At 33.2% G+C, this 16,589-nt stretch overlaps 1 protein-coding gene across 1 annotated transcript in view; it reads right to left on the reverse strand.

The window, feature by feature from the left end:
• NEDD4 (NEDD4 E3 ubiquitin protein ligase) overlaps positions 1-6,805 on the reverse strand; it is a 99,479-nt gene extending 92,674 nt beyond the window's left edge. Inside the window, 1 exon segment of the mRNA XM_044660105.1 lies at positions 5,282-6,805. Coding sequence (XP_044516040.1) covers positions 5,282-6,805 — 1,524 coding nt within the window.
• Positions 6,806-16,589: the final 9,784 nt, after the last annotated feature.

A 16,589-nucleotide genomic window follows, 5' to 3' on the forward strand; every position in this document is an offset into this window, starting at 1 on the left:
TGGGAAAGGTTCTATTTGTACAAAAATATTTATAGCTACACTTTTTGTGGTGGCAAAAAATTGGAAAATAAGGGGATGTCCCTCAATCGGGGAATGGCTAAACAAATTGTTGTATATGATGGTGATGGAATACTAATGTGCTAAAAGGAATGATGAATTGATGGATTTCCATAAGAACTGGAAAGACCTCCATGAACTGATGCAGAGTGAAATAAGCAGAACCAGGAAACCATTATACGCAGTAACTGAAAAACACTGTGGGACAATCAAATGTAATAGACTTTGCTACTAAAAGCAATGCAATAATCCAGGACAATTCTGAGGGACTTATGAGAAAGGATGCTACCCACAGCTAGAGAAAGAACTGTGGGAGTAGAAATCCAGGGGGAAAAAAACACCATATGATTTATCATTCGTTTATATAAGGAGTAGGATATGGGAGGAGTGGCTTAAACTTGAACCTCATTCTTATCCAGATTAGTCAAAGCAAAGAAGAACACACACATAGTTGGGTACAGAAATACATTTTACTCAACAGGGAAATAGGAAACAGGAAAGAGAAAAAGGGGAAAAGAGAATTTGAGTAAGGGAAAATTAAGGAAGGGACAAATTCTAAGTAAAACAAACTTGAAGGATGAAGAAAAATATTTACAACTCTGAGACTGTAGAGAATGGAAATTTATGGAGTACTTACAAACTGGGAAATATACAAACAAGTTATGAAACATAAATGTGATAGAATGTGACCAATCACAATTTCAGAGAAGTAATAATGAAACATACTATCTATTGAGGTGAGTGACTCAAAATGCAGAATGAGTCAAATATTTTTCTGGATATATTTGATGTGAAAAATTTGTTTTAATTTATTATTCATATTTGTAATGTATTCTTTTTTCCTTGTGTTCTCAATTAGGGTGGTGTGGGAAGGTGAGAAAACAAAGCTATTTATATTTTACTCTTGACTGCATTAATTAACTCATCAATTAATGGCAGATCTTGGAAAAGGATTGGCTGGAATTAAATGAAATTTACTTACCAACAAGAAAGGAGAGTCAAATAGATTGTCAGAGATCATATAGCCCAGTGGTTCCCAAACTTTTTTGACCTACCGCCCCCTTTCCAGAAAAAAAAATATTACTTAGACCCCTGGAAATTTTTTAAAAATTTTAATAGCAATTAATAGGAAAGATATATGCACCTGTGGCCATCACCAGCCACTTGGATTGTGCAGCACCCACCAGGGGGCAGTGCCACCCCCTTTGGGAATCACTGATATAGCCTATTTATATCAAGAAAAACTAATTACAATACTTTGGTTGAGACAGAAGGCTATACTTAGACAGTACTAAAGTTTAAAGACAAAGTACAATAAAAAGAATAAGGAAGACTCAGTATAGGGGAAAGAGCACTGTTTTGTTTTGTTTTTTAATTTTAAACCCTTAACTTCTGTGTATTGACTTATAGGTGGAAGATTGGTAAGGGTAGGCAATGGGGGTCAAGTGACTTGCCCAGGGTCACACAGCTGGGAAGTATTTGAGGCCGGATTTGAACCTAGGACGTCCTGTCTCTAGGCCTGGCTCTCAATCCACTGAGCTACCCAGCGGCCCCATGAGCACTGTTTTTTAACACAAATCCTTATGCTTATCAGTGGCATGATCTTAGGCCTACAGCATGCTTTGCAAAACTTAAAGGTAATAAATGCATGTAAATCATTGCTTCTTTCTCCTGCTTCACATGTTTAATGCAAAGTCCACTAAGAATTTTGAATTGTTGTAATACTTTAAATTTCTTTAAATTTATATAAATTTTAAATTCTTTAAGTGTATTACATTAAATCTACAGAGAAATACAAAAGATTTTGAAACAAATTATCACATAAATAGTAATTCATGCCGCTTGACTAAATATTTCAATTCCAAAGTTTATACCTTATAATTGTATGTGTACTGTGTTCAACATGTTATAAATTGTGTTTCCCCCCCACTTTTTTTATTATTAAACCTTTACCTTTGGTCTTACTAATAAATATTGGTTCCAAAGCTGAAGAGTGGTAAGGGCTAGACAACTGAGGTTAAGTGACTTACTTAGGGTGACATTTCTAGGAAGTGTCTAAGGCCAGATTTAAACTCAGGATCTCCCATCTTGTAAATTGTGTACTTGGAACATTATATTTTACCTGAGCCTCAGTTTCCTCATTTTTAAAATGGTAATAATAAATCAAATGGGGAGGTTTATAAGGAAAGCACTTTCTAAACACTATATGAACACTGTCATTATTATTAATGAAATCAAAGTTTTTTGGATAATTTTAGTACAAATTTTAGAACAAAAAGTTCACATAAACTGGATTAAGTATCAAAGGCAAAAAACATATTTTACGTTGGTTTAATTCACAAAAACAGAAATTTGGAAGCAAATTTTCCATTACAAATGTGCAAATTAGTAAATATAAGAAAAAGTCAATGAAGTTGAAGCAAAATGTTAAGACCTTTGAACAACATGGAAAGTAGAGTTTTAAGTATCTACTAGGCCTTCCCCACTCCACAGAGAAAGCAGAAAAAAAGTTCTGGAAAAAAGTAGAGGGTAAAAAATTGGAAAACTGAGGAGTAATTTTTGTCAACCAAATGAAGAAACTTTAGGACTTTATTTTTCCTCCCTTCTTTACCCCCACCCCAAAAAAAGCACAATTTTGAAAAATACTGAAAAACATGGTCCATGAGGCTAAAATATCTATTCTCTGCCTTTTTTTAATATGTCCTACCTATGTGGAATTTTTAAAGACTTCTGAATAAAATCATATAAAATCTATTGAGGTTATATTTAAGTTAACATTTAATTAATTTGCCAAAGAAAACATCCTCATGAAAAATTTCTGATTATCACATATACAACTCTATTATAAAAGTACTATAGAAAAAAATGTTCACGAGTACATGTTAAATATCCCACTAAGTTTTAAAAACTAGTCCATTAACAAGTTGTTGATTACATAGAGCTAGAAACTTGATACTATGTTGGCATAGACTTGTAGTTTATTAGCTAAGCACACAAGAAAAGAATGCATAGACTTTTCACTTAAGCACTGATTTAATTTCATAGGTTCCTTGTACATACAGCTGACATTACTATATTCTATTTTAATATCATCTTGTTAAAAGTGAACCCAGACTCAGGATATCAGAATATGTAGGCAAACTAACTAGAGTCATAAGAAATATTTTGGGTTCTGTTTATTTTTAAATAAATTAGAGTATATCACTATACTTAGATTAATATATAATTGTTGACAAACAAAAGACATGCAAAACTTTTTAATCAGTATTATTATTATATTTATAAGAAGACTATTATTTACTCTTAAAAGAAGTCTCTGCCCAACCACTTCAAAAAGACTCAGATAAATTACCCTTAACTATCACAATGCTATTTACAGTTTTTTGATTTTTTAAAAAATCTATTTAATATTTAAAAGGAGATATTATACAATATAAAAGCTCTGGTGGATTTTACAACTTTAAAGTTGTAAAGTAAAAAAAAATTTTTTAATCAAATATATTACTCCAAAGACAAAATGGAAATGTATTGAGATTAAACCAAAGATTTCTTTGTTCATTATTTAAATGAAAACAAGTAATGTCAACTATTATTTCTGTATTTTGGTTTCTCAAACAATCCTTGCAACAACAGGAGATGCATTTCAGAAAAAAATGCAAGAATTATCCAAAAAATTATACAAAAAAACCCCAAACCAAAACTGAACACAAGTAAATCAGTTATTTTAAGATAGTACTTCCTGAAAACACTTCTAAGTTAACTTTCCCCTGTAGGTCACCTAGAAATAAAAAAAAATGAGCTAAAATAAAAATGTAATGTTGTTAAGAAACTTCACATATTGATCTCACTTTACCACCTTAATTACTTTCCTTTGGGGAAAAAAAAACACAAGCAATACAAAGTTCGTTGAATTATTGCTTATTTCTGCTTTGTCTCTAAAGAGTTAGTTTTTAAAAAAGTGTTCAAACAGAAATAGAACTAAATTATAGTAGTCTACAAATGATTCTCTAGAGTCTAAAAGGTGTATCTTTTCTCTTTCTGATCACAGTGATCTATAGGCATTTAGTAATATAATTTTCAATTTGTGGAAAGAATAAAAAAAAATTCATAGTACTAAAGGTAGTAATCTGAGTATAAGATACCAAAACGGAAGCAGAAAAAAATTTTGTAATTACTTTAGCGTTCAATAAATAAATGTCTTTTTCACTTTCTACATAGTTATTCAGAATCACATGGTCATGCCACAGTTAGAATAATTTTATATTTGGAAAACTTATATTTGATCATCCAGAATTACTTCATACAAAAATTTTTTTAAGATACAAAATTTTCCAGGCACAATAAATAGTATAGAAAGGCAAAGTAGACTTTAACATTTTTTTTTGCTATTAAATAAGTTAGGACAAAGCAAAAGACCAAAAGAAATTTGTTAATAAAACAACTAAGATATGGAAAATGCCTGCCATTCAAAACCAGATCCAAAGAATTATAATTTAAAAAGCAATATTGTTGAAATACTGAAGTACAGTGTAAAATAAAAGTGGGGTTGAACTACCTACTGGCTAATAAAAAAGGTGGAAACTTAAAATTCCTGTGGTTTCAGCTATGAGCAAATGTAAATACCATTTTATTATTCCTCTCTTATAAACATGCAGTGCAATACTTATCATTTAATCTATCTTCTCTGTCATCTAATTACAGCAACTATGTAAAGAAGTAGGTCTTCCTATCTTGAAATATTTGTCACTATTTTATGCATCTAAATAATTTTGCATTGCATGAATAAAGCAAAAAATCATCAAGCTAATATTTCTGTTTCGCAAAGCAGAGTTAAGCATGAGACCACAGAAATTATTATGTGATTTATTCAAAGAAAAAATACAGTGAAATAAGATTATTTAAATGTGTCAATCATAATTTAAAGCTTCTTTCATTTAAGCCACAAAAGATGGCATTAAGATGCCAAGAAGTTTTCAAATATGTATATTTCTTCTTTCAAATAACGTGAAATAGCCTGGAAAACGATTTGGAGTTATTCAAAATATATACTTTTGAATATAAACTTAATGATCATGGAAAACTTGCTAAGCATAAAGACCATGAAAACTATTGGAATTCTAACATTGCTTTATTATAGATTAGGCAAATTTTTCTTACAAAATATCCCAAATAGATATTAATGTCAACATTTTAAAATTTACCTCAGTAACCAAAGAAAACTTACCTTAGAACAGTGTTTCAAAGTATTAGACAACTCTCTTTTGATATAGCTCTTGCTTTCTTTTGGAAAATTACTAACTTTGCCTTCATTTCCACATGTGAATTCAATGTGTAATTGAGATGGCCTTGCCATGGAACAACTGTGCTTAAAGCTGGATAAACAACAAGAAAGATTTGGATAAGTTCCTTCCAATGAAATACTTCTTTGTAAAGTGTGATGAGCTTTGCTTTTCTGTGAATTTAATCTTTCGAATTCTCCATCAATATTTATCTGACAGTCCACATTTGAGGGAGATGGCAGACATGCAGATGGACTACGGATCAGCTTGACATACTTTGGATTAGAATTCAATTTAAACTTCACTGCAGACATTTCTGGTTTAGAGCAACCGTTTGCTATTTCACTCTTTGATAAAGATGCTCTTTGCTGGCTGAAATGCAGTGAAACACAAGAACAGCTGTCAGATAATTTCTCACAAACCGACTGATTACAACTATTATTTGAGGTAAAAATGTTTTCCTCAAATGAACCATTCACATGAAGTGGTCTAATGTGTCTAATTTCCCCTGGAGCACAAACAGATTTAGATAGCCGAAGTCCCCTGACTGCCGTAGAAAGAAATTCTTTAGAAACAGCACCATCTTCAATTTCTGCAAGCTCACTAGGAGAAATAATGAACTTGTGTGAAGTTTGATAGGATCCTTTCCTTGGCAAAGTATCTGAGCTTGTTGGAGAAGTTGGTGAGATACCAGAAGGGCTCCTGGGAAGAATGAACAAAGATGAACAACGTTTTAGTGGAATTTTAGGTTTCTTTCTCTCTGACAAATTCATCGTCTTTAATCTTTGCTTCAAACCATCCTGGTCAAAAGGAATTATACTTCTATTTGTTGAAATAACTTTACATGGGGTAATATTAATATTTGTTGAACTTTTCTTGGTTGTGCCTTTATAGGATAAATTCCCATAGAAGAAAGAAACATTGCTTGGAGGAAAAGTACAACTCTTACTTTGTGAACCAATACTTGTAAGTCTATGTGATCCACAATCACTACAACTGTTGCTAAAAGATCCATTATCCTTGGTTAAAATACTGCATGGGCTGTCACTGGTAGAAGGGATGTTTAACTTGCTGACATCATTTATAGTACTCAATTTATTATCCTCTGTGGCTCCACTATAAATTCCTTCCTTTAAGACACAGGTAGATGTTGCAGCTTCACCAGTTACATTGCCAAACTTTAGATATCTGCTATACCTTGTAGACTGTAGTGAAATCTGTAGAAAGGTACTCTTTTTGCTAATTTGAGATGAAGGCTCAGTTGGTCTTTCTTGAGGCTTAATATTTTCTTGTGTTTGAGGAAGTAGTCTGGGAGTCAGCTTCATGTGAATAATGCTAGATGCTGAAATTTCTGTTGATCTTTTGAAGGACATGTGAGCATTATTATTCATTTCATCTCCAGAGGTTTCCAAAAGCAGGCAAGTATTGCTTCTTCTGGCTGCAACATGCAATTGTAACATTTGTGCCATTTATTCTCATTTCTAAACATGTTAGCATGTGAAAGTCATAACAAAGATCTCTGTCTAAAGACAGGCTGGAAGCAGCTGTACCACATTTGAAGACAAAATTATTTGTAGTCTTTTTTAAAGAACTTTTAAATTATAGCTTTTATCCTAAATAAAATAGCAGATAATAATCATCCTATAAAGAAGCCTCATTTGAGAGCCTTGGATCTTGAAAAAAGTCTTGAATTGCTAGTAGTCAAAATGCCTTCACTTACAAAGCACTTGAATTCCAGCGACTTTTAAGCTGAGCTCAGCTGCAGCCCTCTGCCTCAAACACCGCCAACCTTGTTTCAATTATAACTTCTCCCATTTGCATGAATGAGTAACACAAGAACAACAATCCACTAGAATTTCAAGTTTAAACAGTATTTTTCTCTCTGGCTGCACTAGGTGAACTACTTAACTATTTGAATCTATTTGCCAAAGCATTCTCCAGAGGAGTTAAACCACTAATATTTTTACCCAAAGGATAGAATTACAGGAAGTCGGTAGGAATGAAGTCCTATGTAATTGAGTATCAAATCAAGGATTGAATTTCCAAACAGTAAGCCTACTAGGAACTCAGTCAAGTTATTTTATACAGAGAAATATTTACTCATTATATTTTTTAAATCCTCAAATGCAAAGTTTTAACAAATCATGAGTACCAAAACACTAGTGAAAAACAAATATTTATCATTGATTCAAACAGGTAAAGATTTTATCTTCCAAATATCTTATGAAAAGGGAAATTTATGATAAATTATAAATTTTATTCATTACAAAAATTAAAGTCGTCTTGATAAAGATATTTTAAAGAGATTTCCATTAGTTATGTTCTCCTGTATTTCATTTCGGCCAAGTGGCACAGTTTTAGAATTATGCCATTTATATTTTGAATATGAAAACTGCCAAGAAGCTATCTAAGCAAATATTCCATAAAAATTTAATCCCCACCCCCAGCATTTCCAAAAGTTTTCAACTCATAATATTTTATTCCGCTATTTATCCAATCCATTCAGTTAAGAGGGTTGTGCTAAGAAGTTGAAAAAGGGCTTAACACTTCAAATAAACATATCGAATGCCAAAAGTCCTGAGAAGCCGATAAAGAGCTCTTTGCTGGCCCCTAGTGGCACAATGAATCCGCAGGTTTTCCCATCCAACATGCATAAATATACTTTATGCTGTATGTTTATTTTTATAAACAAAGTATACATTTGTTTACATTGAGGTACTATGTACTAAACTGAGGTAAGATTAATTACTGTTGCTGATAAAACTCAACAGCTAAGAACACTGGACCATTTACCTTTTAGAAGTTTTATTATTTCCTGTTGTTTTCTTAATCTTTATTGCATTTTTCAGCCTAGTGACAATAACAATTTTAAATTTTACTTTCTTTCTAAAAACTCACGGATCAAGTTTCATGTTTTACTCAAAAGGGAAGAATTTTTTTCAAAAATAATACCTTAAAATGCTTTTAAAGCAGTACTTGACATTTATATTCAGAACCTCAGTAAAAAAAAAAAAGTATACCAAGTCATTTATAAGAAACAAATAGAACAGTTCAGTTTTTTTATGTGATATAGACTAATGTACCCATCTTACATTTTTCTAAGTAGTCTAGTCTAAGCAAATAAAAAATACTTCAACTTATTTTGTTTCAAAAACTGCCTAAGATATCTTTGAGTTTTAAAATAGTATTTTTAGTCAACTGAATCATGGAAAACAAAAAAAGGAGTATTTTGAAGTTGTGTTTCTTCTTTAACAATATAGTAATATTTAGAATGGTTAAGGGTAAAAATTGTAAAGATTATTATGGTTTTGCTTTAAGTAAGCAATCAATTTGCTATCACAACTTGCTTTTATTAAATGAGGGATTATTTATTGTTTTCTAAGGTTTTGTGTCCTGTGGTATTACATATCTTATTTGGCAATCTTTGAATGTGAATCAACAAAGCAGAGAGAGTGCCATCAAAAATAAGGCTACTTAAGTAAAATCAAAACTAGAAACCAATGACTACATATTTTTATTTGTTGCTTTGTCTTCTTATAATTACTATTTAGGTCATCTTTTCTTATAGCATTTTGAAGAAAAATTACAAATATGGTTTAAAAAAGAGATCTAAGATTAACACTAAAAAGGATTTGCATATTTGATTAACATGTTACCATCCCTAGAAAAAGTAGAATGTCTGAGTGATAGTACTTTTTGAGTGTGGGTACTACATCATGCCAAAATTAAGTGTCAATTCATTTTTTCAAAAGAAGTCAGAAATTATTATCCAGCAGGCTTATCCAGAAAGCTTGGTTCTCTGGGTGTACAAAAACCATTTTAGAAAGCAAGATATTGAAAAAGAAATTCCATTTTAAGTCAAAACAGACAATATAAAATACTTGGAAACTTATTTACAAATACGGAAATTTTATGAACATAATTAAGAAACACTTTTCACACAAATAAAGTTAGTTCTAAATTACTGGAAAAACAATAATTGTTCATGGATAGATTGAGCTAATATAATAAAAATTATAATCCTATTTACATTAATTTACTTATTCAGTGCCATACCAATCAAACTACCAAAAAACTATTTTAGAGAACTAGAAGAAATAATAACAAAATTCATCTGGAAGAATAAAAGAACAAGAATATGAAGGGAACTAATAAAAAAAATTTGAAAGTTGGTGGCCTAGATCTTAAACAGATCTTAAACTGTACTATAAAGCAGTGATCATCAAAACCATCTGGTACTGGCTAAGAAATAGAAGGGCAGACCAATGGAATAGATTAGGGATAAGTGACCTCAGCAATCTAGTGCTTGATAAACCCAAAGATACCAGCTTTTGGGACAAGAACTCACTATCTGACAAAAACTGTGGGAAAATTGGAAAGCAGTATATCAAAAATTAGGTTTTGGTCAATATTTCATGCCCTATACTAAAATAAGGTCAAAATGGATATATGATTTAGACATAAAGGGTGATAGCGTGAGTAAATTAGGGGAACGTAGAATAGTTTACCTGTCAGACCTATGTAGAAGGGAAGAATTTATGATTAAACAAGAGATAGAGAATATTACAAGATGTAAAATCAATAATTTTGATGATGTTAAATTAAAAATGTTTTGTACAAACAAAACCAATGTAATCAATGTAATAAAAATAAACAATATAGAAATGTTTTGCATGATAATGCATTTATAACTCAGATCAAATCACCTGCCAGCACAGGGAGAGGGAAGGTAAGGAAGGGAGGAAGATAAGTTCAATCATACAACTTGGGAAAATTTGTATGGGAATTTATTATATGTAATTGGTAAAAATAAAATAAAATAGAAAGCAAGATATTGTGGACAAATAGTTAACAGATTTTCTTTAAATATTTATATGAAAGATTTATTGATCATAAGATACCATTACAACCTAAACTATGAGACCAGATTTGTTCATTCATGTGAACAAGGTAATTTGTAGAGGTTCAAATTAGTTTGTCTTCAGCAAAAGACAGAATATTTCCAATTCCAGGCATTGAAAGGAATTTTCACTGGTTTCTAAGTCACCAGAAGAACCTCTCCTTTTTGGGTTTGGGTGGAGAGGAGGGGTAACTCAAGTCTAAAATTTTAACTCTTAAGAGGCATCCTGTTAAGCAAAAATATTGGGAATTTGGTAGAGAGTGTGATCCTAGTCCTAGGTGAAAAGCCTGAAACAGTGTCATGCTCTAAAGAAAAAGGGTCAGGGGAATGGAGCCAAGATGGTGGCTTAGTAGTAGCAAAACTGCTGAGAGTCCTTCCAAACCAATCTTTAAAAAGTACATCATAACAAGAGTCAAAAACCAACCACAAGACAGAGTGAGGGGGCTCTCCTGCTGAACATAACTTGAAAAGTAGGCAGAGAGAGTCAAATTTCATGTAATGAGGGGGGAACTGAAAGCAAAACTGCATACAGGAGTGCTGGCCAACCATCCTTCCATCTATTGCATCAGGTTCCAAGCCTGAGCATAGACCAACTTCTGGATCCTGGGACCCAGGCTATACTAACAACCAGAATACCCCACAGCCCAGACCCACCTCTTGAAGTCCCAGGCCCTGGCACTACCCCACAATGAGACCTAGAAGTCCATAGCACTTCACCCTTTCAAGCCTGTACTACAGTGATGACCTAGCCCCATGATGAAATACCTCATAGCACCAAGTCAAGTAAGCTAGCAGCAGACGAAGACAAAATCATCAGCTTTCTGAATTCCCAGTCCACAGGCAAAAAAAGACTGGGAAAATGAGCAAAAAGCAAAAGAAACACATAAACCTGGAAAATGTCTATGGAGACGAAGAGCAAAGCATAGAATCAATAGGGGGATGGTGAGATCCAAGCAACCACATGTAAAACTTCAAAGAAAAAATGGAAATTGGTCTCAAGTGCTGGAAAAACTTAAAAAGGAATTCAAAAGTCAAATAAGACAGGTCAAAGAAAAATGGGAAAAAGAAATTAAAGTAATACAAAAAGAAAATTAGAGCTTAAAAACCAAAATATACCTAGTAAGGGTAGCATTAAATAATATACAAGCAAGATCAATCTATTTGATTATCATATGTACTCCCTTAGTTATCAAAGATCAGAATACCTAAGTTCTATGCATAGAAAAAAGATAAATTATTTGCTTTAGAAAGAAGGCATTTGTTATTTTGGGGACTCACAACATTGGAGAATCATATTTGTCTTGTAGAGAAAAGGGCATTTTGAAGTTAAGTTCCTTGCTTTTTCAAATTGATTAAGAAGCTGGGTGGGGGAACAGGGTTGAAAGTATACCTTCAAGAGTAAGAATATCTATAGTTAAAAGGATTTCCTGGTCTAGAACTGATTACAGTTTTGCTACAAAGCAAATACTCTCATGCCCACTTTTTTTTTAAAACCCTTGTACTTCGGTGTATTGTCTCATAGGTGGAAGGTTGGTAAGGGTGGGCAATGGGGGTCAAGTGACTTGCCCAGGGTCACACAGCTGGGAAGTGGCTGAGGCCGGGTTTGAACCTAGGACCTCCTGTCTCTAGGCCTGACTCTCACTCCACTGAGCTATCCAGCTGCCCTCTCATGCCCACTTTTAAAAAAATTTTAAGTTTGACAACCAACAATAAAGATGAACTAGAGTTCATAAGCAGCTTATAGAGTTCATAGAGCAAAAAAAAAAAAGGAGAATGGTATAAGAAATCATGGCTCTTTATTATGAAGTAGTTTTAAAATATATATTAAATTTAATAATCTAGTATAAACACTGGCCTGCCTGTTCATGTCTCCTTTAAGTAAGAAGTAACCAAGGACAGAGTCTGAAATGGGCTTTAAAAATGACATACTTTGGACTAGTAAAGAACTTAAATAATAGCATTTTAAGTATTCAGGATGCACAGTATTCATTTCATTATATTAAAATTATATTTTGGTTTAATTTTTCCCTTCTTTTTGTAAGGGATAAAAAAGGGGTTTTGATTGGGTGAATATTAAAAGGTTAGGTCACCATGGAATTGAATAGTTATCAATTCCCAATTAAAGAATAACCTCAAGTCAAAATGACTTTTATGGAAGTTTATTAACAAAACATAGGAGAGAGTGGAAGTAGAGAGATGAGAAGAGGGTTGAATAAGAGATTTGTATTTAAGTCTAGGCTTTACTCTGGCAGGGCTCCAGAGGCCCAGCTAGAGCCTAAAAGTCAATTAACAAGGGGTTTAGCCACAAGGGCTTCTCCCAATCAAGGGAGCCTCCAGGAGGCTAGTATCTCCTGGAGGTTAAAGGAGTCAGCCTTCTTCACTCATCATGTGTAGTTCTAAGAAAGAGATTTAAAAGCAGCCTCACCAAGGTCTCAGGGTCCCAGGTCCAGCACTCCTCCACATCCAAGCAAGAACCAGAAGAGCCCTCAGCTCACTCAACTCTCTTTTTAAAGGGGCCTCTTTTGCGTCACTTCCTATGCCTTCCTCTTAGTTTGCATGTCCAATCACAACAGATGCTTTACTTAGGACTGCCCAGGAGATAGTCAGTAAATTCTGATTTGTTACTCACTCTAGTACACGTGGCTTACAGACCTCCCAACTTGTGAGTTAAATGGAGATTTTTTCACCTTTCGTGATTAAATCTAAAGATGGGCACAGTAGATTTAATCTCATTATCACATTTTAAAGATAGCTGCCAAATATTTATTTATTCCCTTATCACTTGCACTGGTATTGAAAAGTAGCTCTTTTTTACCAGAAGAAATAAGGAAATCAAAACAGAAAGACAGAAGGTCCGTGGTTGTTGAAATAATTTGGTGATTGCTGAACTAATTAGTGAATGGAGCTTAAGTAGTTGGTTGGTAAATTTCTAGGAGACCAGTGATGACTCACAGTTGGTTGGAGTCAGGATGTAAGCCCAACAGGTAGGCCTAATCTGTCGTGATGGTATAATGCAGTGATTCCCAAAGTGGGTGCCACTTCCCCCTGGTGGGTTCTACAGCAATCCAGGGGAGCAGTGATGGCCACAGGTGCATTTTGGGGTGGTGAATAACTGTAAGGGGGCAGTGATAGTTTGTGACAGGGGGCACTAAGTAATATTTTTTCTGGAAAGGGGGCGGTAGGCCAAAAAAGTTTGGGAACCACTGGTATAATGCAATCTGACTGCTTCCAAGTTGTTATAAAACAGTATTAGATTTATTATAATACACCAACTCATAGGATGGGATATTGGACAAGGGTAATAGAGTCTCTAAATCTAATAATGTAGTTTCTCTACCAAAATCCCACTGTGAGTCCTCATGAACTTTCTTCATGCAAGTTGAGGCTACTCTCTCTATTCTCTCTCTCTACCTAAAGAGATCTAGCTAACTATTCCTCAGTGGCTGGTCCACTAATAAATCAAGACTAGCATACAGTTCATCAGGTAAAGATGGCTAGATATAATGAGGAATTCACCCTTGAGGCCAGAGGCCTGAGCCAAGGTAGTCGGGCTCTTAATGGTAGAATCACTGCGTCTTCGCAGCTCACACACACAGAGATTTCAGGATGGTACAGAAATGCCACAGCTCACAGGGTCATAGATGTATCTTGATGACAAGAACCTCCAAGGTTTAGTCAGAAAAGACAGTTACCTCCTTCTGGTTTATACAAGATGGCAACAGGAAGTCAGTCCCTGCTCTCGTTGGTGTCCAGTAATCAATGGACCGCTTCTTCCTTCAGCTTCTGCCTCTTATCCCTTACCCACATTCTGGAACTCTTCTTTCAGTTCCATGCATGTGCCAGCTCTCTTTGCACCAGACTTTGCAAAAGCTTCTACCTGTCTCTTTCCTTATTATATTTCCCATTCATTATGTTAAACCTCTTTTGAGTACTGAGGGGAAGTGCTTCCCCCAAGACTTGGGCTCCTAAAAGCATACTACATAAATCCTGGAAGGAGGGTAAACATTATAGAAACAAAATATTAGAGATAGAAAGGACTTTAGAGATTATCTAGTCTAAATTCTTCAGAAGGTTTAAATAAGCTCTTTCTTCAGCCCATACCCTTGCCCTTTTATAATATGAATGCTACTGGGGATATTGTAATAAACCCTTACTAGATATTTAATTAAAACAACTGAACATTCTTAAATTAATCTCTTAATTACCAGTTTATACCTTATCAGTTAACAATTAGATAAGAGTAAGAATCACATCCAAGATTTAAGCGTGCAGGAAGAAAGAAATGGCTCTGTAAAAGGGGAATAAGGGATAAGGTAAGAACAATGCTATTAACACACAAAATTGTCTTTCATATCATAAGTGATGAAGTCTTTCACCTCAATTTTCTTAATGACCACTGCATTTTTCTTTGTTGTTATTTGTTTTAATTCATGTTTCATACCTCCTTTTAGTAGGAAATAACTTACCAAACGATAGACCTAAGTAAGAAAAAAAAGAAAATTTATTTTTACATTAAAAAAAGACTATTTGGTGCAAAGATAGCTGATAAATCCAAACTTTAAAATATTAAACATTTTATTACAACATCATAATTAAGATACTTTTTTCACAAGCATATTGAAAATTAAAAACTAAGATACATTACAAAAATCATGATGAAAGATAATAGTTTTAACTGCCATACTGAAGCAAAATTTATAAGATAGTTTAGAAGGCTTACATTTTTAAATAAATCACTTATTTATTATGATTATGTATTTTAGATTTCCATGCATTAAATTTTCATTTAACCGATGAAAAACATACTTTTAAGTTCAAATAAATATTAAGAAAATATCCTATGGATTACTGTTAGTACAGCTTCATAAAGTCTCTTTGATAAAGCAGGCTTTTTGAAAAAAAAAAGGCAATAAAATTATTCAAAAGATAAATTTTGCTTTCAATTGCTCTCATTTTAAGTATTAACACTTGGCAGCACATGTTTTTAAAGAGTTATAAAGCTAGTATTTTCCTAGATGGGGGCATAATGTTTTCATTTTTAAAGAATTTGCTTTTTCAAGCAAATTAACTGTCCAAAAGGACTAAGTAATAACAATAATAAGGATAAAATAAAGCGATAATAGGGAAGTTGTTAAAGGTAAGTCCCATCATCAAGAGTTATCCTAATAATTTCCCAGCTGCACTAAGAAATAATTCTAAAGATAATGGCAAATAATAGGGCAAATGAAAGAAAACACTTTGTTGTTAAAGTTATTTTCTAGGGGAGAGGATTTAAAAGCTTAAAAGATGGTCACTTTACTCTGAAATATCCTGAGTCCCTGAGTGAAGTCATTTAAAGATGAGAAAGATCTGAAAAGAAGAAAAAAAGATGGAGGTAGTAATTTAAATTATAGAGGAGGAATAAGCATTTTTTGCCCAGAAAGTGAAGGTATCAGACAGAAAACACTCTTTTGTTCCTTATGCTCAAGTTAATTCAACAAACTTTATATGCTAAGTATGGTTCAAGACCCCAAGGCTATACAGATGGAAAAACAACAACAAAAATGAGTTAATAAGACTGGTGGATGATAACATTTAATTAAAATTATATCACTGAGAGCTTTAAAGTCTAGAAAGAATTGCTCAAAGTTGAGGTCACTGAGTGGCACAGTAGATAAAGTCAAGGAGAATATCAGTTCAAATTCTGCCCCAGACACTATTTCAGCCTCAATTCCCTTACCTGTAAATAACAATATCCTTCCAGGAGTTTTGTGAGGATCAAATGAGATAATCAAATATAAGTGCCTTGCAAACATTACCTATAACTGATTATTTTTGAAATTTGGAACCCAAATAAAGCTCTTTATGCACAAGAAGCAAGGTGTTTATGAAAATATCCTTAGGACTATTATGCAGGATAGATTGTAGGTGAGAATACATGAGTTAAGAAGACCAGAAAGGTGATGTAGCAGTAATCCAGGTATAAGAGAGAGAAATGGTAACAATGGGAATGCAAAGAAATGAAGGCTTTTCCATGAATATTTATAAAAATATAAATTGCCTAGATTAACAGCAGAAGAAATAGAATACTTAAATAATCCAATATCAGAAAAAGAAACTGAACAAGTCATCAAAGAACTCCCTAAGAAAAAATCACCAGGGCCTGATGGATTCACAAGTAAATTCTATCAAATATTCAAAGAATAACTAATCCCAATACTATACAAATTATTTGACATAATAGGCAATGAAGGAGTCCTACCAAATTCCTTTTATGACACCAATATGGTTCTGATTCCAAAGCCAGGCAGACCAAAAACAGAGAAAGAAAACTACAGACCAACTCCCTAATGAACATAGATGCAAAAATCTTA

This window comes from Gracilinanus agilis, chromosome 2, assembly GCF_016433145.1.
Source record: "Gracilinanus agilis isolate LMUSP501 chromosome 2, AgileGrace, whole genome shotgun sequence".
In the NCBI taxonomy this organism is placed as follows: Eukaryota; Metazoa; Chordata; class Mammalia; order Didelphimorphia; family Didelphidae; genus Gracilinanus; species Gracilinanus agilis.